General features: G+C 38.6%; 2 protein-coding genes across 2 annotated transcripts; both read left to right on the forward strand.

The window, feature by feature from the left end:
- Positions 1-5,095: 5,095 nt before the first annotated feature.
- Positions 5,096-6,031, forward strand: LOC133763628 (olfactory receptor 9G19-like). Its single transcript, XM_062197426.1, has one exon. The coding sequence runs from the start codon at positions 5,096-5,098 to the stop codon at positions 6,029-6,031; it is 936 nt and encodes a 311-aa protein (XP_062053410.1).
- A 5,671-nt stretch (positions 6,032-11,702) lies between these two features.
- Positions 11,703-12,671, forward strand: LOC133764230 (olfactory receptor 9G4). Its single transcript, XM_062197905.1, has one exon. It carries the CDS (start codon positions 11,739-11,741, stop codon positions 12,669-12,671), a length of 933 nt encoding a protein of 310 aa, XP_062053889.1. The 5' UTR covers positions 11,703-11,738.
- The last annotated feature ends 13,559 nt before the right edge of the window (positions 12,672-26,230 follow it).

Consider the following 26,230-nt stretch of genomic DNA (forward strand, 5'->3'; position numbering starts at 1 on the left):
ACACCTTAGTATCCACTCCCAGCATTCTCCCCATGCCCTGTTATAAATTAGCAAGATCCTGATCCTAAGGTGCCTTCTCATTCTTCCCAGTACAGTCCTTTACTCACCATCTGTGCTTCTGTAATAGTCAATGTGTATCTGAGTAAAACCTGTCAATGGCTCTGATTACTTTAGAATGTACTCCAAAATCATTAATATAAGGCTACCCAGTCACTTGCACTTAGGTTTACTATCTCTCCTGCCTCACAAAGCACTGCTCTGTGCATCACTCTGAAGTCCTGGCACCGTGCACTTCCTTCACTTTCTCTCATACATGCTACCCCTGTAGCATGTGCCTCCACTTCCATTACTCACTCTGACTAGTAAACCTATTCTTCAGTTATCAAGTCAAATCTTGCCTATTTGATTCATCATCCTTAAGATTTACATTATGTCATGTCCTCTAATATAATCTATGACACCTTACTAGTTATTTCCCAACATGACATAATTTATAAATATACATTATAGAATTATTTGGTTATATCCCACGAGGCTGTAAACCTTCTCAGAAGAGGCTCTCTCTCTCTCCCTCATGTGTGTGTATGTGTGTGTATGTGTGTGTGTGTAGTGTCTAGCATCTTCACAGCAACTTCATGAAGAAGACAAGTTATTTTAACTTTATAGATAAGAAAATTTGGCTTTGGTGAGTTTAGTTATACTACTCTTGGTCATATATCTGGTGAATTGTACACTCACATTTATACTATATCTGTTCTTATTTTGCATCAAGTCATTACTAAACATTTCTAAGACATATCTTGCCTCACAGTTGTATTTATTCCCATTGTTTACAAAAATGAACCACTTAAAAAGCTGTAGTCAAAGTATTTCAAGATTACAATTTCAAGACTTTTCATTCTTATTAAGGACTGCAGTAATTCTTGAATAATTTTTTGCAATGTATATTGTAGATTAATCATCGCTACTTCTTTCATTCTCAAATTCATAAATAAAACACATATATAAAGGGTTTTTAAAGAGGCTAATTGGATGCATAATCTTCATAGTGAATCATGTGTCCCCACTTCTTTCAGAAAGATAACTGAGCACTTTAATTGGTCACTTGGCACCACAACAGCACAGACAGATTCTCTTTCTTCCTAGCAGCAAATCCCAAAGGAATGTCCAGGCTTATATAGTCTCCCAGTGTGGTTATCATGGGAAGGAAGATTCCTATGGAGTTAGCAGAAGGCAATCTTCATTCTAAGGTAATCTAAGAAATTCTGGCCTTCAGTTAAAAATCAGAGGCAGTGAGGATTGACTGATGTTCATGAAACTAAGAATTACATTTAATTAAGCAAAGCAAAAGGATCCTCAGACCAAAATATGGACAAAAGCTAAAAAAAGTTTAATGGGATCAAAGCATGATCAATCCACAACAGGATTCTGCTTAATGAAATCGATAAGCTTTTCTTCCCTGTAATTATATCTGATGTACAAGGATGATTGTCCTCCACTTTAATTCTGAGTACATGAAGTTTCCTCAAAAGCGTCACCAGAAATGCGCATTATGAAAAATTAAACAGATTTCTTTTGCACTTAAAATTATTCTTACTTTCAGTTCATTCAGGTTTTGAAGTACTATACACACACACACAAGCACACAAGTACTATGCATATGTATCTGTATATACGGACAATATCTATTCAATATAGCATCTGTTATATTTCATTTAATTGTTTTATATTAGCTCTATATAAAAACAAGGGATATTAGGGAAGAAATGTTTCTTGCAGTTTCTATTTCCAGTAGGAATTCTAAAAACAGGTTCAGCAATTATTCAGCTTGTGTAAAGCTGTATATTATGGAGGGACAGTATCTGCCAAAAAAAAAAAAAAAAACAACCTCACACATGAAATCTATGCAGTAAGAGCACAGGCAGAATTGGAAGCTAAACACTTGTACATAAGGAGTGGATAAACTGAGATGAACAAAGCATGAAATTTAGAAAGTGCATACATAGTTTTAATGTTTATTTGCAAAGTGATTTCTAACACCTGTGATTCCAAAATACAGCTGGAATTAGAAAAACAGTTAAGAAAATAGAATTCTAGGAGTGATCATCCTATGCAATTTTGACAAAGACAAACTAAGACATACGATCTCCCAATCTGGTTCTGAACTGGCTCCAGGCAAACGCTTTGTGAAAACTGACCTTAGCTTCTGTTGGCCTTGATATAAACAAGATGCCACTTATTCCAGTCTGCTTTGCTTATTGTGGAATTAATCTACTTTGATGTTAATTCTAGAATTAATGTTTATTTTTAATACAAAAAGAATTAAAAATTCTTAAATGCCTAGTGGAAAAAATTGACTTTCATAATGCAGTTACAGTTACAAGAGAAAAAAATTTTTATTTTTTTTAACCTCAAGTTTAGGTCCATGTCTTAGCACGATGGGTAAGATTGAGTTGTTCTGTTCTGCTTATGCTTGCCTTAGAGAGTTTCAGGTTTTGGATCTGCTACTGGACATTTGATGTTCCTGCAGATCCAGAATCCTGCAGCCAATTTAGCCCTTCTCCGATTGCCTTAAGTTGTAACGGGAGCCTCCTGAGGCATGTTACTCCCTTCATTGCTGGTTCTAGTCCTTTCTGGCTTCTACTTCTCTGGGAAAGAGGACTCAGAGGCAATGTGCCATGAATTCCTTTATTATTTTTCTATTGCTATTGTAACATTGGCGCACAAACTTGGTGGATTAAAACAACAGACGTTTATCCTCTGGAATTTTGGAAGTGCGAAATCTAAATTCAGTTATTATTGCCTAAAAATCACAATGTTGACAGTGCCATGTCCCACACCAAGAATCCATTCTTCACTTCTTCTTCCTGCTTATGCTGGTGGCATTCTTTGGCTTGGAGGCACATCACTCCAATCTCTGCTTGGTGGTCACGTTTCCTCTTTTTCTTCTGTCTGTAGTCATCTTTATTCCAGCTCACTCTTATTTTAGAGGATAATTATTCATCTACATGTGAGGGTAGTTAAAAAAATTGGTGAAAAATGGAATTAATGTTGTTTGTTTTAGTGAAAAAAAAAATATATATATCTCCCTTAAAAAGTTCATGGAAAATTTTTAAGAAAACCTGCATAGATTTCAAAACTGTTTTCATCCAAATAAACTTATATTTTTATTTCATTTTCATTAACTTTTTTTAGAATCATTTATTTATTTGAAATTCAGAGTTACACAGAGAGAGGAGGAGAGGCAGAGAGAGAGGTCTTCCATTCTGCTGGTTCAATCCCCAAATGACCGCAATGGCCAGAGCTGAGCTGACCCAAAGCGAGAGCCAGAAGCTTCTTCTGGGTCTCCCACGCGGGTACAGGGGTCCAAGGACTTGGGCCATCATCTATTGCTTCACCTGGCCATAGCACAGAGCTGGATCGGAATAGGAGCCTCTGGGACTCAAACAGGCACAGCATATGGGATGCCAGCGCTGCAGGCTGTGGCTTTAGCCTGCTACATCACAGCACTGGCCCCTTTCATGAACTTTTCAAAAATTCCATTTTATTTTATTTACAAAAAGGTTGTTATGTAATTTTATTTATTTGTTTATTTATTTATCAGAGTTACACAGAGAGAGGAGAGGCAGAGAGAGAGAGAGAGAGAGAGAGAGAGAGAGAGGTCTTAGATCTGCTGGTTCACTCGACTTGAACTGGCGCCCATATGGGTGTTAACCCACTGTGCCACAGCGCTGTCCTCCCCCTGGCCATTTCTTTTAAAGTTAGAGTGGTAGAAGGAGGTGGAGATGGAGAGGCAGAGGGTAAAAGAGAGGGGGAGAGAGAGAGGGAGAGAGAGAGAGAGAGAGAGAGAGAGAGAGAGAGACATCTTCCATCTGCTATTTCAGTTCCCAAATGCCTACAACAGCCAGGTATGAGTCAGGTGGAAACCAGGAGCCAAGAACTCCAGGAGTGGAGCTGGAGCTGGGTGGTAGGGACTCAGGTACTGGCACCATTGCCTGCTGGTTCCCAGCCACATTAGCAGGCAGCTGTATCAGAAGCAGAGATGGACTCCTCAGGCACTCTGATGTGAGAGGTGAGCATCCCAAGAGCTGGCTCAACCTTCAGCATCACAATACCTGCCCCGTTCCTGAATGTTCTGAAGTACACTTGTGCTTTCAAAACTATTCATTTCAGAAAATTTATTTTTTTAAAAAACTGTTAATAAAAATGTTGCATAATATTATTATTCAAGTGAATCTATTCTTTTTATCATTATATATTTTAATAAACTGTGCAAACCTGTGTTCTTGGTTTACATGGATAAAAACTTTAATAAGATATAAGTATTTCTTTCAAGGAAATTTCAATATAATATATTCCAATGATATTCCAAGATATAGTTAAAATAAATAACATGCTCTTCCCATGCAGTTATCTGGGTAATTTCAAAAGAATTAAAAGATCTGAAGAGAGAAATCAGAGCACTCCATCAAATTCCCCTTTTTCATAGATTCTGCATGATCCCCAAATATCTCAAGAATACCCAGAAGATAAGATCCAGAGATTACATTCTCCTTCTGAAAGATAAAGTATTAGGCTGAAACCTAAGATGACACGTATTACATTGTATGCATAACAGATCTCCAAGGTAGCATAGAACTGATTTCTGAGATATCCTATTGGGGTGATGTACCCATTTCAGCATCATCACAGGTCACCGTTTTTACTTGGTAAACTTATTATTCAGTGAAGTAGTGTAAATTTAAAATGTCAACTCAAAAACTGAAAAAAGAAAGAAAGGAAGAAGGAAGGAGGGTGAGAGGGAGGGATGGGGGAGGCAATATCATTATGTTCTTAGAATTGTGTCTACAAACCTCTTAGCAATTGTGAATTGAGCTGCAATAAACATTAATGTGCAGATGGCTTTTTTTTTATACAAACCATGCTGAAGCTGTGATAAACTAATTAAAAATTAAAATAAAAAATCACACATGAATGAGTTGGATTTCTCAATTGTCTACAATAATAAATGACATATCAAGCATATAGTAACATCTTAAGTCATAACATGTGCTTTAATGTTTTCACAGAACAAGACCACAGAAACCCAAAATTAATGGAAGAGAAAAATTTCACTGAAGTGAAAGAGTTCATCCTTTTAGGCTTCACAGCAGACTTGAGGTTCCAACGAGTGCTGTTCTTCATCTTCCTCATCATTTATGTCTTCAGCCTCTTAGGGAATATCACCCTGATTTCTTTGATTTGTGTTGACTTCCGGCTCCACACACCCATGTATTTCTTCATCGGAAACTTGTCATTCCTGGATCTCTGGTATTCCTCTGTCTATGCCCCCCAAATCCTGATGACTTGCCTCTCTGATGACAAAAGCATCTCCTTGGCTGGTTGTCTGGCTCAGTTCTTCTTTTCTGCTGGGCTGGCCTACAGTGAGTGCTATCTGTTGGCAGCCATGGCTTATGATCGCTATGTAGCCATCTCCAGCCCTCTGCTTTATGCCCAGGCCATGTCCCCGAGGTTATGCGCCAGTCTTGTTGCAGCTTCATACCTTGGTGGGTTTGTTAACTCAACCATAATCACCACTGAGACATTTGCTCTGAGTTTTTGTGGCAGCAACATCATTGATGACTTCTTCTGTGATCTGCCCCCACTTGTGAAGTTGGCGTGTGATGTGAAAGAGAGCTACCAGGCTGTGCTGTACTTTATCCTGGCCTCCAATGTCATCACTCCTACCATACTTATTCTCGCCTCCTACCTCTTCATCATCGCTGCCATCCTGAAGATCCGCTCCACCCAGGGCCGCCTCAAAGCCTTCTCCACCTGTGGGTCTCACCTGACGGCTGTCACCTTGTATTATGGTTCAATTCTCTTCATTTACTCCCGGCCCAGCACTAGCTATGCGCTGGAACGCGACAAAGTAGTGTCAGTGTTCTACACTGTGGTTATTCCCTTGTTGAACCCCATGATCTATAGCTTAAGAAACAAAGATGTCAAGGATGCCTGGAGAAAAATGCTAGAGAGAGCCAAGTTTCCTTAAATGCAAATACTTGTTTGACAAAGGTTTTTTTCCACAGGTTATCTCCATGTCATTTTTTCCTCCTGTACTGTCAGAAATATGTAAAATGAGGAAGGAAAAAAACCATGGATAATGTGGAAAACTGCAATCTGCTTTTTATTAAGTTGGTGCTAAAGTGTTTTAATTTGCTTATAAAATAAGGCTGATGTATTTGGAAAAACTGCTATATGTGCTAAATAACTTGTAGCAGCAGGGGCTGTAAAACTTCTGGGTATCTGAGAATTTGAAGTAAGAATTTGAAAAGAAATTTAACTTGGTATGTAATAGTTTAGACTGTAGTATTTTAAATAAATGATAAAATATAGCTGGCTATGTATGCATTAAATGATTTCAAATCCCATGGATTACAGGTGAGAAGAGAGGGTTGTAAGCACAGGAGTTACAGCTCCAAAAGTACTTACCTCACTTGTTAGGAGAGAGAGTTCACAAGTCAGACTAAAAATAGATGGTGTAAAATGCCCTTAGAAATAAATTTATTTATTTATCTTTCCTATTCTCATTTCCTGACTTAACAGCATGCAAATGTAAATGATTTCTCCTAAAACAGAGAAAGTAGATAACAAATATCACTACTTAGAGTCACTGTGCTTACAAGTTTTTTTGCAATAATTAAAGAATCAATGGCAAAAATTGGAGGCTGTGTGAGATTTTTAGAAAAGCAGATGTAATTAGCAAAGAAAAGAGAAATAAAAAGATAACTAGAAACAGAGAGATGTAGTTCAAAAGGCCGTGCAGCGAAGAGAAGATTCAGAGTGTAAATCTCCATGGGGTGCAGCAGTGACTGATGACAGTTAAGGTTCTATGATGTTTGTGCCTTTCTCCTACTTTATGGTACAAATTCATTAGAAAACATGTCATTGTGATGTATTACACTCCTAATTTTAAGATTATTTTAGATGCAAAACACGAAGCTGTTCTAACATCAAAAGGCCTTAATCCTGAATATCAAGTTTTTAGTTTATTTAATGTTGTCATATGAAAAAAGCATTATCTGATGGACTTAAAAATCAAAAATTTATTTCATTTTCTTACACTACTGGAGGTTTGACGTTCAAAACCAATTTGGAAAATTGGTTCTTTTGAGGTTATTTCTCTTGGCTTGTGAATGGTCACCCCCTTACTGTGCTCCCCCATGCTCTGTTCTGTGTGTGCTCCAATTCTAATATTTTTTGTATGTCCAAATTTCCTTTGTATAAAGAACAGTAGCCATATTGAATTGTGGCTCACCATAAATGTCCCAATTTAATTTAACAATCTTTTGAAACATCTCATTTCCAGATGCTGTCACATTCCCAGAAATCAAGGGTTTAACATAGAAATCACTGGGGACTCAAATGATCCTGTACCACTGGGTAGGGATAATATTTTCACAAAGAGGGAAACCAGAAATGGTGGTGTGGACAGAAAGAAGAGCATGTAACAGGAATAATATGGAATGCATGGAATGTTCCAGAATAGTCTAGCACGATATAGAGAAATTCTTTATCAAATATTTTCAATACTTGCATTGTGGGAGAAACTGTTATTAGATACTTTGAACACCTACATTGTGACTTGGAGCAATTAAGAGAGTGAATTTTCAATGAAACACCATTCATATTGATCATATCCCAATTATCATTCTTGGGTTCCAAGTGAATTCTAATTGTGTCTTTGGAGACAGAGGTACTTATTCCTGGGCTGCTTTGTGGAAAAAGCCTCTAAGGGCTGTTGTGGAAATACATATAATGGGTCCAGTGACTGTACACCTGAGCATCAGAAGGGAGGGAGAGGGTTTCATTTCTTAGAACTGATCATTCTGGCTGGAGGTGAGCACGCGGAGTCAGAGGCAGGTAAGAAATGGAGTCTCGCTCTGACCTCAGCTGCATTTAGAAGGGGCTGCAGGGTCTGGCATGGCTCTCAAAGGATTGCTGCTATGCCCAACACGCATGCAAGCAGGTGCGCGTGCACACACACACAAACAGAATCCTTTCTAAATCAGACTCCAGCCAGTGATGTATTTGGTTCTTTCTAGAATTTGACAACCAGTCTGATATTTATGCTGGGTCACCATATAGTCACTTTCACAGTGAAAGAAAAATCAAGGGGTCAAAAGAAACGACTTGCTCTCTGATTGTCCAGACTACCTATGTCTGGTATTTTCCACTTTACTGGCACTCATTTTCAGGTGCCAGAGAGAGGTTTTTGTCCCATAGAATTTTTCTAGTTATAGGGAGTAGGGAACAGAGCTATGTAGGGGCAAGCATCCTTATCATGATGTAGTACAGTGTGCCAGGAAATCCCAAATGAGGTTAGATTTTGTTCTGAATATTTTCAGCATTTTGAGCTTGATTAGGGGTAGACCATACTTTGGGGGAAAGCAGCTAAGTAGCCAATTATGTAATCCATGATTTATTTATTGAGTAATATTAAGCAAATAGGACTGTTCTTTCTGTTGGGATATTTGAATAAAGTATTAGGGAAATATATTGCAGTGTGCACATTGCATTCTAGAGAGGACAAATAGGCAAGAAATGTGGTCAAAAGAGTTAGAAATGACAATAAACAGGGAATACTAAAAGATAATGTGAGTAGAGTGATAATGATCATTTTAGGATGGGCCTGGTAAGAGAGGAGATGAAGTTCTGTTGTTAAGGTAGGGCTGGACTGTGGAGGACCTTTTAGCCACTGCAGCATTTCCTTAGAATACATTAAGCACATACTCAGGTCTTTAAATATAGAAATGACAGTGCTGTATTTATGTATTATTGTATTCTATTAGCTGTGTTGAGAATACCCTGCAGTAAGCAAAGGACTGGACCTGTTAAAAGGCTATTGCATTGCTTTTGGCAGAAGGTGATTGTGGTTTGGTACTGGGTGATGTTAGTGTAGGTTAGGGAAGTGGTCAGTTGGACAAATGTGTAAAGAAAGGACATTAGGGTTTCCTGAAAGGCTGAAATGTAGGTAGGAGGGAAAGAGTTTAGGTTGATCACAAAGTTTTGGTTTCAGAAACTGCAAGCATGCCATTTTTGGACTGAATAGAGTGCATGGATAGATGAATTTTTGGAAGTGAAGATTCGGAATTCAGTTTGAAGCATGCTAAGTTTGATTTAGCAATTACTAATCTCTTATTAGAGAATGTTAACTGGACAGAAGTTTAGGTATCCCCTGGTGGTAGAAATTTAAACCCGATAATTATATCTAAGCAAAGTATGGATAAGTTTCTGGGAAACTTTGAGTCCTCTAAAACTTTTTGCATTTACACTTAAGTGCATGTAACTGGGGAGAATCAGCATTGCTTTGTCATGTTTTCAAAGAGGTCCAAGAATGCAAATGTTCAAGAGCCAGAAATCACTTACAGATAAAGACACTGAGGAATGCAGGGGTTTGAGAATGCTCAGGAGCTCACAGGATGATGCCTTAGAGAAACAATGATGAGAATGTAAAGCTTGAGGTGAGATGAACACAGTTGTTTGGGCACTTTCCAACTCTCACTTCATCCAAGAAGGTGACAATGCCCCCTCTAGAGACACTTGTGTACACAAGGATTGTTAATCTGCTCTACCAAATTGTTTTGCAATAGGTGAGATAATCTACTGTTTCATGCTGGTTTCTATAAGAGATGTTAACAAAGTGGAATTGTAGAAGGATGGTGCTGGGGAAAGGACAGTGTTCCTGACAGGAGAGATTCCTCCCCTCATTCACAAAGGTAATAAATTTCAGGGCCATGCATCAATTAAAGGTCCCCTCAATCCCAAGCCAATGCTTTGCAATTCTAAGCCTGTAACTCTTTTGTAAAATTACATGGAAGAAGGAGATAAAATTTTTAAACCTCTGGATTTTTGCAAGATTATGAATGTCACCACTGTTCTGGATTAAACTGTTTTTTTTTGCAGAAACTTGGCCACATGTAATTTTCTTCCACAATGTTAGAATTCCTAATTATAGATTCTTGTATTAGAAAGCGAGAAAACCTTGGTGATATTGTATTTGGAAATGTTCTTCAGCAACATCTGCAGGATAAATTATTCTATAAACAGAATTTCCTTATATAGAGGAGTGATTGAAACTGATGGTCTTTGAATTTTATCTATTGGGAATATATCTGATTTATAAATCCCTAGTATTTCTATCTGGAATTTTTAAGGTCTCCTTATTCTATCAGAAGACTGGTGTCAACAGTGGTCAATAGAATGAGGATTTCAGAGTTTCCAATTAATTTCATTTTAATTTAATGAAATTAAATTTTCAATTTACTTTCTGACCTGAGCCAGAGTGAATTTTATTTTTTTCTAAATAATTTTTTAACATAAAGAGAATGTATTTCATAGATACAATTTTAAGACGATAACCATGTTTTCCTCATGCCTGCCTCCTTCTATCTGTTCTTTCCTCCTTTAAATAAGCATATGTGATCATGTTCATTTTTTTTATAATAGGAATTGTTTCTATTTTTGTTGGATGAAAGGATAAAATTGTTTCTATCTTCTGAGAATTCTTGTGATCTTGTGACTAGTTAACTTCTTCAGGGTACTAAAATTTACTTTTGGGAGTTAGAAGAGCTTTTCAGGTGTAAGAGGGCTATGAAATTGCCTTAATTAGGAGAATACAAGGAAAAGATCTTTTACATATGAGGGAGGTAAATGATGACAGATGAGTGATACATCCTCCATTCAGAAGATTCTGGGTTCAAATATAAGTTCTGCTGTTGAAGGCTTCTATGACTTCGTCCATGAACTCTCTGTGCTTCAATATTATGAAATATAATGTAGGGAAAAAATAGCATCTACATTATAAAGTTGTGATGGGAAAAAAGCAGATTAATTATAGGGCTTAGAACAATAAGTAGTTTATGCTCAGTACACTATATGTATACACACATAATACCTATTTGTATTAAAAGCAGGAGTAGTACATGATATGGATATACAATGTCTGACATAAGAACTCTCAATGACATACAGAGGATACTGAGATTTTTAAGAGTGCCCACTGTGTATCAAACACTGGCCTTGGTGTTTTCATGTATATCTTTTTTACTTAATAAGATACTCTGTCAGAAGATTATTAGTTTTCTTACTAATTTTATGATTTTATGTTTTGAAAGTATATTTTATTTATTTGAAATAGTTAAAGAGAGAGATGGAGAAAAGAGGGAGGGAGAGGTCTTCCGTCAGTGGTTCATTCCCCAAGTATCTGCAATTGCCAGGTTTGGGCAACACTGAAGCCAGGAGTCCGAGAGCTTCTTCCAGGTCTTCCATGTGAGTGCAGGTTCCAAGTACTTGGGCCATCGTATGCTGGTTTCCCAGGTATATTAGTAAGGAGCTGATTCAGAAGTGGAGCAGTTGAGACTCAAACTAGCACCCATATGGGATGCCAGCACTGCAGGTAGAGGCTTAATCCACTGTGTTGACCTGGATTTCATTTTACCCATTTGTCTTATGAGAGTCAGGGACTTGCCCTGTTTTATAGTTCATGAATGAAATTTCTAATTTAAACATGATTTCTAGTCCAACGGTCTTCGTAAGTTGTAGATTGAAGTTCAGTCATTTAGTAAAGTGTAGAGAAGCCCAAAAACTTCTTAGCCAACGTTGACTTAATCAATGCACTTGTCAACTTGTTTCAATAGAAAAACAAATTTTCTTCCCCCTCTAATGGTGATCAGGTTTTCTCCTCTGGGAACACAGAAATGGAAAATCGCACTTTCCTGACTGAATTCATCCTGGTGGGCTTCTCAGCAGACCCCCGCTGGCAGCTGATTCTATTTGGAGTATTTCTGATGCTGTATTTATTAACTTTGTCAGGCAACACGACCCTTGTTATCCTAATCTGGATGGATTCCCGCCTGCATACACCTATGTACTTTTTCATTGGCAACCTTTCCTTTTTGGATTTCTGGTACACCTCTGTGTACACCCCCAAAATCCTGGCCACCTGTGTCTCAGAAGACAAACGCATCTCCTTGGCTGGATGTGGGGCCCAGCTATTCTTTTCCTGTGCCGTTGCCTACACTGAGTGCTATCTCCTGGCAGCTATGGCATATGACCGCCATGCGGCCATCTGTAACCCACTGCTTTATTCAAGTATCATGTCCACGTCGCTGTGTACTCGGCTTGTTGCTGGCTCCTATGTAGGGGGATTGCTAAATGCCATAGCCCATACTGCCAACACGTTCCGCCTGCATTTCTGTGGTAAAAACATCATTGACCACTTTTTCTGTGATGCACCACCATTGGTAAAAATGTCCTGTACAGACACCAGAGTCTATGAAAAAGTTCTGCTCGGTGTGGTTGGCTTCACAGTTCTCTCCAGCATTCTTGTCATCCTGATTTCCTATTTCAACATCCTGCTGGCTATCCTGAGGATCCGCTCAGCCTCAGGGAGGTGGAAGGCCTTCTCTACTTGTGCATCCCACATCATCTCAGTCATGTTCTTTTATGGGTCTTTGCTCTTCATGTATTCCAGACCTAGCTCCACCTACTCTTTGGAGAAAGACAAAGTGGCTGCCCTGTTCTATACGGTGCTCAATCCTCTGGTCAACCCTCTCATCTACAGCGTAAGAAACAAAGACGTCAAAGAGGCCTTTAGGAAAGCAACACAAAGCATATATCCACAATCATGAAGGTGGTCTTCTGTGCGGAATGCTGTTATTGCATTGTCCAAATAATTTGGTAGTAGATATGTTTGTATTATTTCTTGTATTTCAAGTAAAGTTAGCAACTCATTGTTTCAACAATAAAATATTGAGCCAATGACTCTAATTATTATTATTATTTGAAGGATGTTATTTAAACTATAGTATAGGGTTATTTGATGCTCTGCAATACAGTTTTTTTGTCTCTTTGCATGAAAGATTTCTCATAAATTTTAATCTGCTAGCTGTTTAAAGAGAATTTGGGGGTAGGGGGAGGAAACTGCATAGTTTCCTGAATTTATTTTAACTTTGAAACTTGGTCATAATTTTTCTGGGTGAGGAATTTTTGTATGGAGTGACATCTAGAGGTTTGCTCGATTTTACCGATATTTATTTTTGGTAAGATGCTTTCTTTCAATTCCATCACAAAACTAATTCAGTATATAGATAATATCTTTGTAAACCTTTGTCTCACTACATCTATGTAGTATTAAGCAAAGTGTTTAATAGTTGTTTTGATTATAGAAAACTGCACAACAAAACCATTTCTGAGTTCATGGAGAAATATGGGTCTTTAGGATGGCATTTCATGCTAACAGAATGTTTAGGTCAGGTCTCTCCGACAGGTCACACACCAGTGTATTACCACTAGGGGACAATGGCATTAAACAAAGTGAAATAAACAAATTAACACTAATAACAAAACTATCAAAACCTTCATAAGGCCCCTCAGTTCCTTCTTCATTTTCCTTTGTCCTGGTTGATGAACACAGTATCTTTCTTTTTCTTTTTTTTTTTTTTTAGATTTTTTAGTGTATTTGAAAGTCAGAATTACAGACAGTGAGAGGGAGAGACAGAGAGAAAGGTCTTTGTTCTGTTGGTTCACTCCAAAATGGCCACAATGGTCAGAACTGTACCAATCCGAAGCCATGAGCCAGGTGCTTCTTACTGGATTCATATGTGGGTTCAGGAGCCCAAGCACTTGGGCCACCCTCCACTGCCTTCCCGGGCCAAAGCAGAGAATGGACTGTCAGAGGAGCAGCCAGGACTAGAACTCAGTGCCCACATGAGATGCTGGGGCATAGGTGGTGGGTTAACCTACTGTGACACAGTGCAGGCCTGGGAACACGACATCTTGATGACCATGTGACCAGGCTTGTTGTCTGTTTCTTTCATGCTACTAGTCCCATATGCATAGGCATTACAAGGCAACAAAACAAAAAACTGAAACACATAGAAACTAGCTCTTTTGCTTTAATTGTATTCTTTAAGGACTCAAATTAACTTCATAATCCAAGCTCCCTGTGTTAGAAACACCTAAGTGTAATGTTTGATGTCCTGCAGTGCTTTGGAAGCATGTACTTCAGTTCCCTCTGTATGCAAAGTGTCCCTTATAAATGCTTTGAAATGATCACCTAGAATTTAGTGCTCCTTTCTCAAAAGATTCATTTATTTATTTGAAAGTCAGATTTACACAGGGATAGAGAGAGAAAGAGGGAGAGAGAAAGAAGGAGAGAGAAAAAGGGGAGGGGAGAGAAAGTGTGTGAGAGAGATATCTCCCATCTGTTGGTTCATTCTCCTGATGGTCGAAAGGGCCAGGGATGGATCAGGCTGAAACCAGGAGCCAGCAGCTTCATCCAGGTCTCCCAACATAGGTGGAAGGGGTCTAAATACTCAGGCCATCTTTGGCTCCTCTTCCCAGGCCATCAGCAGAGGGCTGGACAGAAAGTGGGGCACATGGGACATGAACCGGTGCCCTTATGGGATGCTGGCATCACAGCAATGGGCCTTATCTTGCTGCACCACAATGCCAGCCCCAGGGCTTCTTTCTTTTTTTTTTTTTTTTTTTTTAATTTATTTATTTATTTTTTTTTATTTTTTTTTTTAACTTTTATTTAATGAATAGAAATTTCCAAAGTATAGCCCATGGGTTACAATGGCTTCCCCCCTCCCATAACTTCCCTCCCGCCCGCAATCCTCCCCCTTCCCGCTCCCTTTCCCCTTCCATTCATGTAAAGATTCATTTTCAATTCTCTTTGTATACAGAAGATCAGTTTAGTATATATTAGGTAAAGATTTCAACATTTTGCCCATATAGCAACACAAAGTGAAAAAACTACCATTGGATTACTAATTATAGCATTAAATAGCAATGTACAGCACATTAAAGACAGAGATCCTACATAATTTTTTTTTCAAATTAATTAATTTTCTATGCCATTTCCATTTTAACACCAGGTTGTTTTTTTTTTTCATTTCCAATTCCCTTTATATACAGAAGATCACTTCAGTATATAATTAGTAAAGACCTCATCAGTTTGTGCCCACACAGAAACGCAAAGTATAAAAATACTGTTTCAGTACTAGTTATAGCATCACTTCGCTTTAGACGACACATTAGGGACAGATCCCACATGGGGTGTAAGTACACAGTGACTCCTGTTGCTGATTTAACAATTTGACACTCCTGTTCATGGCGTCAGTAATCTCCCTAGGCTCTAGTCATGAGTTGCCAGGGCTATGGAAGCCTTTAGAGTTCGCTGACTTCGATCTTATTCCGATAGGGTCATAGTCAAAGTGGAAGTTCTCTCCTCCCTTCGGAGAAGGGTACCTCCTTCTTTGATGGCCCCGTTCTTTCCACTGGGATCTCACTCACAGAGATCATTCATTTAGGTCTTTTTTTTTTTTTTTCCATGATATCTTGGCTTTCCATGCCTGCTATACTCTCATGGGCTCTTCAGCCAGATCTGAATGCCTTGAGGGCTGATTCTGAGGCCGGAGTGTTGTTTAGGACATCTGCCATCCTATGAGTCTGCTGTGTATCCCACTTCCCATGTTGGATCTTTCTCTCCCTTTTTGATTCTATCAGTTAGTATTAGCAGATACTTGTCTTGTTTGTGTGATCTCTTTGACTCTTAGACCTATCAGAACTATCAATTGTGAGCTGAAATTGATCACTTGGACTAGTGCGATGGCATTGGTACATGCCATCTTGATGGGATTGTGTTGGAATCCCCTGGCACATTTCTAACTCCACCATTTGCGGCCAGTCCGATTGAGCATGTTCCAAATTGTTCGTCTCCTCCCTCTCTTTTTCCACTCTTAGATTTAACAGGGATCACTTTTCAGTTAAAATGTAAACACCTAAGAATAATTGTGTGTTAATTACTGAGTTCAACCAATAGTACTAGAACCACAACAACAACAACAAATACTAAAAAGGATAAAGTATTACATTGTACATCTAAAGTCAGGACAGGAGCTGATCAGTTCATTGTTGCTTATAGTGTCCATTTCACTTAACAGGTTTCCCCTTTGGCGCTCAGTTGTCACCGATCAGGGAATACAAATGATATTTTTCTCTTTGGGACTGGCTTAATTCACTCAGCATGATGTTTTCCAGATTGCTCCATCTTGTTGCAAATGACTGGGTTTCGTTGTTTCTTACTGCTGTATAGTATTCTATGGAGTACATGTCCCATAATTTCTTTATCCAGTCTACTGTTGATGGGCATTTGGGTTGGTTCCAGGTCTTAGCTATTGTGAATTGAGCTGCAATAAACATTAATGTGCAGATGGCTTTTTTATTTGCCAAATTAATTTCCTTTGGGTAAATTCCAAGGAGTGGAATGGCTGGGTTGTATGGTAGGGTTATGTTCAGGTTTCTGAGGAATCTCCAGACTGACTTCCATAGTGGCTTAACCAGTTTGCATTCCCACCAACAGTGGGTTAGTGTCCCTTTTTCCCCACATCCTCTCCAGCATTTGTTGTTGGTCGATTTCTGAATGTGAGCCATTCTCACCGGGGTGAGATGGAACCTCATTGTGGTTTTGATTTGCATTTCTCTGATTGCTAGTGATCTTGAACATTTTTTCATGTGTCTGTTGGCCATTTGGATTTCCTCTTTCGAAAAATGTCTGTTGAGGTCCTTGGCCCATCTCTTAAGTGGGTTGTTTGTTTTGTTGTTGTGGATTTTCTTGATTTCTTTGTAGATTCTGGTTATCAATCCTTTATCTGTAGTATAGTTTGCGAATATTTTTTCCCATTCTGTTGGTTGCCTCTTCACTTTCCTGACTGTTTCTTTTGAAGTACAGAAACTTCTCAATCTGATGCAATCCCAAATGTTAATTTTGGTTTTGACTGTCTGTGCTGTTGGAGTATTTTCCAGGAAGTCTTTGCCTGTGCCTATATCTTGCAGGGTTTCTCCAATGCTCTCTAATAATTTGATGGTTTCGGGTCGTAGATTTAAGTCTTTAATCCATGTTGAGTGAATTTTTGTGTAAGGTGATAGGTATGGGTCTTGCTTCAAGCTTCTGCACGTGGAAATCCAATTTTCCCAGCACCATTTATTGAATAGACTGTCCTTATTCCAGGGATTAGATTTGGATCTTTGGTCAAATATAAGTTGGCTGTAGATGTTTGGATTGATTTCTGGTGTTTCTATTCTGTTCCATTGGTCTATCCATCTGTTTCTGTACCAGTACCATGCTGTTTTGATAACAACTGCCCTGTAGTATGTCCTAAAATCAGGTATTGTGATGCCTCCGGCTTTGTTTTTGTTGTACAGGATTGCTTTGGCTATTCGAGGTCTTCTGTGTCTCCATATGAATTTCAGCATCATTTTTTCCAGATCTGAGAAGAAGGTCTTCGGGATCTTGATGGGTATTGCATTGAATGTATAAATTGCTTTTGGGAGAATAGACATTTTGATGATATTGATTCTTCCAATCCATGAGCATGGAAGATTTCTCCATTTTTTGGTATCCTCTTCTATTTCTTTCTGTAAGGTTTTGTAGTTTTCATCGTAGAGATCTTTAACGTCTTTGGTTAAGTTTATTCCAAGGTATTTGATTGTTTTTGTAGCTATTGTGAATGGGATTGATTTTAGAAGTTCTTCCTCAGCCGTGGCATTGCCTGTGTATACAAAGGCTGTTGATTTTTGTGCATTGATTTTATATCCTGCTACTTTGCCAAACTCTTCGATGAGTTCCAGCAGTCTCTTAGTAGAGTTCTTTGGGTCCCCTAAATAAAGAATCATATCATCTGCAAAGAGGGATAGTTTGAGTTCGTCCTTCCCGATTTGTATCCCTTTAATTTCTTTTTCTTGCCTAATAGCTCTGGCCAAAACTTCCAGAACTATATCGAATAGCAGTGGTGAGAGAGGGCATCCCTGTCTGGTACCAGATCTCAGTGGAAATGCTTCCAACTTTTCCCCATTCAATAGGATGTTGGCCGTGGGTTTTTCATATATTGCTTTGATTGTATTAAGGAATGTTCCTTCCATACCCAGTTTGCTTAGAGTTTTCATCATGAAAGGGTGTTGTATTTTATCAAATGCTTTCTCTGCGTCTATTGAGAGAATCATATGGTTTTTCTTCTGCAGTCTGTTAATGTAGTGTATTACGTTGATTGTTTTGCGAATGTTGAACCATCCCTGCATACCGGGGATGAATCCCACTTGGTCTGGGTGGATGATCTTTCTGATGTGTTGTTGCAATCTATTGGCCAGAATTTTATTGAGGATTTTTGCATCTATGTTCATCAGGGATATTGGTCTGTAATTCTCTTTCAATGTTGCGTCTCTTTCTGGCTTAGGAATTAAGGTGATGGTGGCTTCATAGAAAGAATTTGGGAGGATTCCCTCTTTTTCGATTGCTCTGAATAGTTTGAGAAGAATTGGAGTTAGTTCTTCTCTAAATGTCTGGTAGAACTCAGCAGTGAATCCATCTGGCCCTGGGCTTTTCTTTGTTGGGAGGGCCTTTATTACTGTTTCAATTTCTGTGTCAGTTATTGGTCTGTTTAGGTTTTCTATGTCTTCCTGGCTCAATTTAGGGAGGTTGTATGTGTCCAAGAATCTGTCCATTTCTGATAGATTTCCCTGTTTGCTGGCATACAAGTCCTTGTAGTAATTTCTGATGATTCTTTTTATTTCTGTGGCGTCTGTTGTTACGTTTCCCATTTCATCTCTGATCCTATTGATTTGGGTCTTTTCTCTTCTTTTTTTAGTTAGTTGGGCCAATGGGGTGTCAATTTTGTTTATTTTTTCAAAAAACCAGCTCCTCGTTTGGCTGATTTTTTGTAATGTTTTTTTGGATTCAATCCTGTTGATTTCTTCTCTGATTTTAATTATTTCTCTTCTCCTACTGGGTTTGGGTTTGGTTTGCTGCAGATCTTCTAGATCCTTGAGATGACTTGAAAGCTCATCTATTTGGTGCCTTTCCAATTTCTTGATGTAGGCACCTATTGATATAAACTTTCCTCTTAACACTGCTTTTGTTGTATCCCATAGGTTTTGGTATGTTGTGCTGTTATCCTCATTTACTTCCAGAAAATTTTTGATTTCTCTTTTAATTTCTTCTATGACCCATTGTTCATTCAGGAGCATGTTGTTCAATCTCCATGTGTTTGCACGTGCTCTAGGGATTCCTGAGTTGCCAATTTCCAATTTCATTCCTTTGTGGTCTGAGAAGCTGCATGGTATGATTCTAATTCTTTTGAATTTGCTGAGACTTGCTTTATGGCCTAGTATGTGGTCAATCCTAGAGAGGGTTCCATGTACTGCTGAGAAGAATGTAAAGTCCTTAGATGTAGGATGAAAAGTTCTGTAGATATCTGTTAGATCCATTTGGGCTATAGTGTCATTTAAATCTACTGTCTCCTTGTTGATCTTCTGTCCTGTTGATCTGTCTATCTCTGAGAGTGGAGTATTGAAGTCCCCCAGTACTATTGTATTGGGGTCTAAGTCTCCCTTTAAGTCCCTTAACAAGTCTTTTAAATAAGCTGGTGCCCTGTAATTAGGTGCATATACATTGATAATCGTTATATCTTCCTGTTGAATTGATCCCTTAATCATTAAATAGTGCCCCTCTTTATCTTTCTTAACAGTTTTTGTGGTAAAGTTTATGTTGTCCGATATTAAGATGGCTACGCCCGCTCTCTTTTCATTTCTGTTGGCGTGGTATATCTTTTTCCAGCCTTTCACTCTCAGCCTGTATGGATCATTGTTGGATAGATGGGTTTCTTGTAAGCAGCAAAAGGATGGGTTTTGTTCCTTAACCCAATCAGCCAATCGTTGTCTTTTAACTGGACAGTTCAAGCCATTAACATTCAATGTGACTATTGAGAAGGAGTAACTTTGCCCTGCCATTAGCCAAAGATACTTTCTAATATATGGTTTGAGATTCCTGTGATCTTTTGGTGTGAGGTTTCCTACCTTTACCTTCTTTCATATTGGTGACCGTGTTTCTGTGTTTCTGTATGTAACACATCTTTAAGCATCTTTTGCAGGGCTGGACGAGTGGCGACAAATTCTTTCAGTTTCTGTTTGCTTTGAAAGGTCTTTATTTCACCTTCATTCATAAATGAGAGCTTTGCAGGATATAATATTCTGGGCTGGCAGTTTTTCTCTCTTAGCACCTGGGCTATGTCTCGCCATTCTCTCCTAGCTTGCAGGGTTTCTGAAGAGAAGTCAGCTGTGAGTCTAATTGGAGATCCTCTGAGAGTAATCTGGCGTTTCTCTCTTGCACATTTTAGGATCTTTTCTTTGTGTTTCACTGTGGTGAGTTTGATTACGACGTGTCGTGGTGAGGATCTCTTTTGGTCATGTTTATTAGGGGTTCTATGAGCTTCCTGTATTAGGATGTCTCTGTCTTTCTCCAAACCTGGGAAATTTTCTGCCAGTATCTCACTAAAAAGGCCTTCTAATCCTTTCTCTCTCTCCATGCCTTCAGGTACTCCTAGAACCCGAATGTTGGGTTTTTTAAGAGTATCCTGTAGATTCCTGACAGTATTTTTTAGATTTCTGATTTCTTCTTCTTTTCTTTGATTTGATTGTTTCCTTTCCTGTTCTCTGTCTTCTAAGTCTGATATTCTCTCTTCTGCTTCGTCCATTCTGTTTTTAAGACTCTCTAATGTGTTTGTCATTTGATCTATTGAATTCTTCATTTCATTATGATTTCTCATCACTATCACCATTTCTTGTTCCACTAGTTGTTTCAATTCATTTTGATTCCTCCTTAATATTTCATTTTCATGAGAGAGATTTTCTATCTTGTCCATGAAGGATTTCTGTAGTTCAAGAATTTGTTTTTGAGAACTTCTTAATGTTCTTAGCAATTTTTTGAGATCTGCTTCTTGCATTTCTTCAATCTCCTCATCTTCATAATCTTGAATTGGGGTGTCTTTTTCATTTGGGTGTGTCATAGTGTCTTCCTTATTCTTGTTAGCTTGGTTTTTGTGTTTGTTGTTTGGCATGTTGGAGATATTTGGTTTCTTCACTGTGGTGTTTTTTCTTGTTACACTATGGCTCTATATTAAGTGGACTGTCTGCTTTCAGTGGTGCCTTAGAGGCTTGAGATGAGTGTGGACTGAGAGCTGTGTTTGGTTCCTCAGGGCTGAGGGTGTGTCAAAGATGACACTCCCAGGTTAGGTGTGGTAAATCTCTCTCTTTTTTGATTCAAAAGGGAAGTAATTCCGCACAGCTGAATGTAATTGGAGGTAGTTAGCAGGCAAATGATATACCCACAGGAGCCAGAGATCGGAAGCTCTTTCCCAAGGACCACACAGGGAACCTCTGCTGCCCTCAGTGTGGGCTCCAATTCTCCTGCAATCTCCCACTGGGTTGCCAAGTTAGATGCTAATCTCCTGTTATTTCACCCCTCCCCCCAGAGTCAGGTTTTTCTGCTCGGCTCAGGGCCGGTGCAGACCTGAGGTCGCCCAGCTTATGACGTATGTCCAAAATGGCGCCTGCTCTGTCTTGCTCGCCTTTGAGAGGTGAGTGGAGAGAGAGAAACTTGTGTCCGTATCAGTCACTTTTTTTATTTTTTATTTTTCTCTCTCTTCTAGTTAGCCTGGTGAACTTTTCCCCACGGAGTTTCAAGCCTCGTTCCCTCTAGCCTCCTCTTTCCGCTTGCTCGCTGGTATCTCGGGCTATTGAGGTTCGGCTCACCTCGCGTTCCAGCGCTGGTGCGTTGAGTCTGCTGCTGGTGTCCCGAACTTGGGCTCCCACGCTCTCCACGCAGGTCCACTGTGAATCACTAGTTCCGGAAGAGTTTCCGCTGCTGTTTCTTCCCCTACTCTTCCTTGACCCTGCAGTATCTCCACTTATATTAAACTTTCTCTCCCCCCGGACTAAGTGTGCTTCTGCCTATTCCGCCATCTTGCCCGGAACATCCTCTTGGAATCTCAACAGGCTCCATCATTGTCACTCTTTTGGGAAACTCCAACTACAGTTTCAGTTGGATGGAACACAATTCTAGACCCAATGCTTGTATTTTTTCACTAGAATATTTAATTATGAAGAAAGAGATACAATTCAATATTTATTACTCAGCAGATTTAGTTGATATTTCACTCAATACCTTTTACAAGGGTTCAGCTTATGGATTATTAGCTCTGTTTTATAAATGAGGAGCTTGAAGCTCATAGGCTAGAATTTCTTATTGAATTATTGAGTGTGCTGAAATGGGCATGCTTTACATTTTTCATCAACTGAAAAACACAGGTCAAATAATTGTAGACACTTCAGCATTTATGCTAATTTTAACATTTCTCTTATTTCACAGGCATTTTGCTTACATATCATTGTCCTCTCTACACACACAGACATACACACACACACCCACAATACACAATAGCATTCCTTACTCTCTTATCCTTGAAAACACCCTGTGAACACTTCACTGGTATTTGGGGATTTCCCAAATGTCAGTGATCCATATGATATTGCTTCAAACATCCATAATAAACATTATGTAGAGAAAATAATGGAGTCAATAAAGGAGACAACAAAGTCAAGTTTAGTCCTTAGGGTCAATAGGAGTATTAGATACTCTTCTATTTTATAATAAACTCAGATATAGTTTTTTTTTTAAAAAATTAAATTGTATCATGGTCTAACTACTAAATCCAAATAATTAAAATAAACATTTTTGAAGTTGAATTTTATTTAAAGGTTTTTATTTAAAAGGTTGATTCCAGGTCTTAGCTATTGTGAATTGAGCTGCAATAAACATTAAGGTGCAGACGGCTTTTTTGTTTGCCAATTTAATTTCCTTTGGGTAAATTCCAAGGAGTGGGATGGCTGGGTTGTATGGTAGGGTTATATTCAGGTTTCTTGGGAATCTCCAAACTGACTTCCATAGTGGCTTTATTAGTTTGCATTCCCACCAACAGCGGATTAGTGTCCCTTTTCCCCCACATTCTCGCCAGCATCTATTGTTGGTAGATTTCTGGATGTGAGCCATTCTCACAGGGGTGAGGTGAAACCTCATTGTGGTTTTGATTTGCATTTCCCTGCTGGCTAGTGATCCTGAACATTTTTTCATGTGTCTGTTGGCCATTTGGATTTCCTCTTTTGAAAAAAGTCTATTGAAGTCCTGGGCCATCTCTTAAGTGGGTTGTTTTGTTGTTGTGGAGTTTCTTGATCTCCTTGTAGATTCTGATTATTAATCCTTTATCAGTTGCATAGTTTGCAAATATTTTTTTCCCATTCTGTTGGTTGCCTCTTCACTTTCCTGAGTGTTTCCTTTGCAGTATAGAAACTTCTCAATTTCATGTAATCCCAATTGTGAATTTTGTCTTTCGTTTTTCTCTGATGTTCTCCAATAATTTGATGGTGTTGGTCATAGGTTTAGATCTTGAATCTGTGTTGAGTGGATTTTTGTGTAAGCTGTAAGTTACAGGTCTTGCTTCATGCTTCTGCATGTGGAAATCCAGTTTTCGTAGCACTATTTATTGAATAGACAATCATTGCTCCAGGAATTGGTTTTAGATTCTTGATGAAATATAAGTTGGCTGTAGATGTTTGGATTGATTTCTGGTGTTTCTATTTTGTTCTATTGGTCTATCCATCTGTTTCTGTACTGGTACCATGCTGTTTTGACTATAACTGCCCTATAGTATGTCCTGAATCTAGTATTGTGACGCCTCTGGCTTTGTTTTTGTTGTAAAAGATTGCTTTAGCAATTTGAGGTCTCCTGTGCCTCCATATGAATTTCAGCATCATTTTTTTCCAGATCTGAGAAGAATGTCTTTGGTATTTTTGTTGGTATCACATTGAATCTATAAATTGCTTTTGGGAGAATGGACATTTGATGATATCGATTCTTCTAATCAATGTGCATGAAAGATTTTTCCATTTTTTGGTATCCTCTTCTATTTCCTTCTTTAAGATCTTGTAATTCTCATTGTACCGATATTAACTATTTGGTTAAGTTTATTCCAAGGTATTTGATTGTTTTTGTAGCTATCATGAATGGCATTGATCTTAGAAGTTCTTTTTCAGCTGTGGCATTACCTGTGTATAAAAAGGCTGTTGATTTTTGTGCATTCATTCTATATCCTAGTACTTTGCTAAACTCTTCTGTGAGTTCCAATAGTCTCTTAGTAGATTTCTTTGGATCCCCTAAAAAAGAATCTTATCATCTGCAAAGAGGGATAGTTTAACTTCTTCCTTTCCAATTTGTATCCATTTAATTTCTTTTTCTTGCCTAATGGCTCTGGTTAAATCTTCCAGTACTATATCGAATAGCAATGATGAGAGTGGGCATCCCTGTCTGGTACAAGATCTCAGTGGAAATGCTTCCTACTTTCCTTTTTCTTTTTCTTTTTTTTTGACAGGCAGAGTGGACACTGTGAGAGAGAGAGAGAGAGAAAGGTCTTCCTTTTGCCATTGGTTCACTCTCCAATGGCTGCTGCGGCTGGCGTGCTGTAGCTAGCGCACCGCACTGATCAGAAGCCAGGAGCCAGGTGCTTCTTCCTGGTCTCCCATGGGGTGCAGGGCCCAAGCACTTGGGCCATCCTCCACTGAACTCCTGGGCCACAGCAGAGAGCTGGCCTGGAAGAGGGGCAACCGGGACAGAATCCAGCGCCCCGACCAGGACTAGAACCCAGTGTCCCGGCGCTGCAAGGCGGAGGATTAGCCTATTGAGCCGCGGCGCTGGCCAATGCTTCCTACTTTTCCCCATTCAATAGGTTGCTTACAATGGGTTTTTCATAAATTGCTCTGATTGTATTGAGGAATGTCCCTTCTATACCCAATTTTCTTAGAGTTTTCATCATGAAAATGTGTTATATTTTTATCAAATGCTTTCTCTGCATCTATTGAGATCATCATTTGGTTTTTCTTCTGCAGTTTGTTGATGTGGTGTATCACATTGATTGATTTGTTAATGTTGAATCATCCTTGCATACCAGATTTAAGTCCCACGTGCTATGGGTGGATGATCTTTGTGATGTATTGTTTCATTCTATTCACCGAAATTTTATTGAGAATTTTTGCGTCTATATTCTTCAGGGAAATTGTCTGTAATTCTCTTTCTCTGCTGCATCTTTTTCAGGTTTGAATTAAGGTGATGCTGGCTTCAATGAAAGAATTTGGGAGGATTCCCTCTTTTTCGATTGTTCTGAATAGTTTGAGAAGAATCGGAGTTAGTTCTTCTTTAAATGTCTGGTAGAATTCAGCAGTGAATCCATCCGGTCCTGGGCTTTCATTTGTTGGGAAGGCCTTTATTACTGATTCAATTTATGTCTCAGTTATGGGTCTGTTTAGGTTTTCTATGTTCAATTTTGGTAGGTTGTATGTGTCCAAGAATCTGTCCATTTCTGATAATTTCCCCATTTGCTGACATACAGCTCTTTGTAGGAATTTCTGATGACTATTTCTATGGTGTCTGTTATTACATTCCCTTTTTCATCTCTGATTTTATTGATTTGGTTCTTTTCGTTTTTTAGTTAGTTGGGCCAATGGTGTATCAATTTTGTTTATTTTTTCAAAAAGCAGCTCCTCGCTTGCTGATCTTCTGTAATTTTTTTTGGATTCAATTCTGTTGATTTCTTCTCAATTTTTAATTATTTCTCTTCTACTAGGTTTGGGTCTGATTTTCTGCAGTTTTTCTAGATCCTTGATAGCTCATTTATTTGGTGCCTTTCCAATTTCTTGATGTAGGCACCTATTGCTATAAACTTTCCTCTTAACACTGCTTTTGCTGTATTCCATAAGTTTTGATATGTTGTGTTGTTATCTTCATTTACTTTCAGAAAGTTTTGATTTCTCTTTTGATTTCTTCTATGACCCATTGTTCATTCAGGAGCATGTTGTTCAGTCTCCATGTGTTTGTATATGCTCTAGGGATTCCTGAGTTGCTAATTTCCAGCTTTATTCCATTATGGTCTGAGAAGCTGCATGGTATGATTCTAATTCTTTTGAATTTGCTGAGACTTGCTTTATGGCCTAGCATGTGGTCAATCCTAGAGTAGGTTCCGTGTACTGCTGTGAAGAATGTGAATTCTTTATATGTAGGTTGAAAAGTTCTGTAGATATCTGTTAGATCCATTTGGTCTATAGCGTTAATTAAATCTGCTGTTTCCTTGTTGATTTTCTGTCTGGTTGATCTGTCTTTTGCTGAAAGTGGAGTATTGAAGTCCCCCAATAAATAAACTGGTGCCCTGTAATTTGGTGCATATATTTTTATAATAACTACAACTTCCTATTGAATTGATCCCTTAATCATTTTATAGTGCTCCTCTTTGTCTCTCTTAACAGTTTT

This window comes from Lepus europaeus, chromosome 7 (genome assembly GCF_033115175.1).
Source record: "Lepus europaeus isolate LE1 chromosome 7, mLepTim1.pri, whole genome shotgun sequence".
Classification (NCBI taxonomy): domain Eukaryota; kingdom Metazoa; phylum Chordata; class Mammalia; order Lagomorpha; family Leporidae; genus Lepus; species Lepus europaeus.

What these genes read in the sequence shown, in the direction of transcription:
- LOC133763628 (XM_062197426.1), top strand. Translation starts at nt 5,096, where the DNA reads ATGGAAGAGAAAAATTTCACTGAAGTGAAAGAGTTCATCCTTTTAGGC.
- LOC133764230 (XM_062197905.1), top strand. Translation starts at nt 11,739, where the DNA reads ATGGAAAATCGCACTTTCCTGACTGAATTCATCCTGGTGGGCTTCTCA.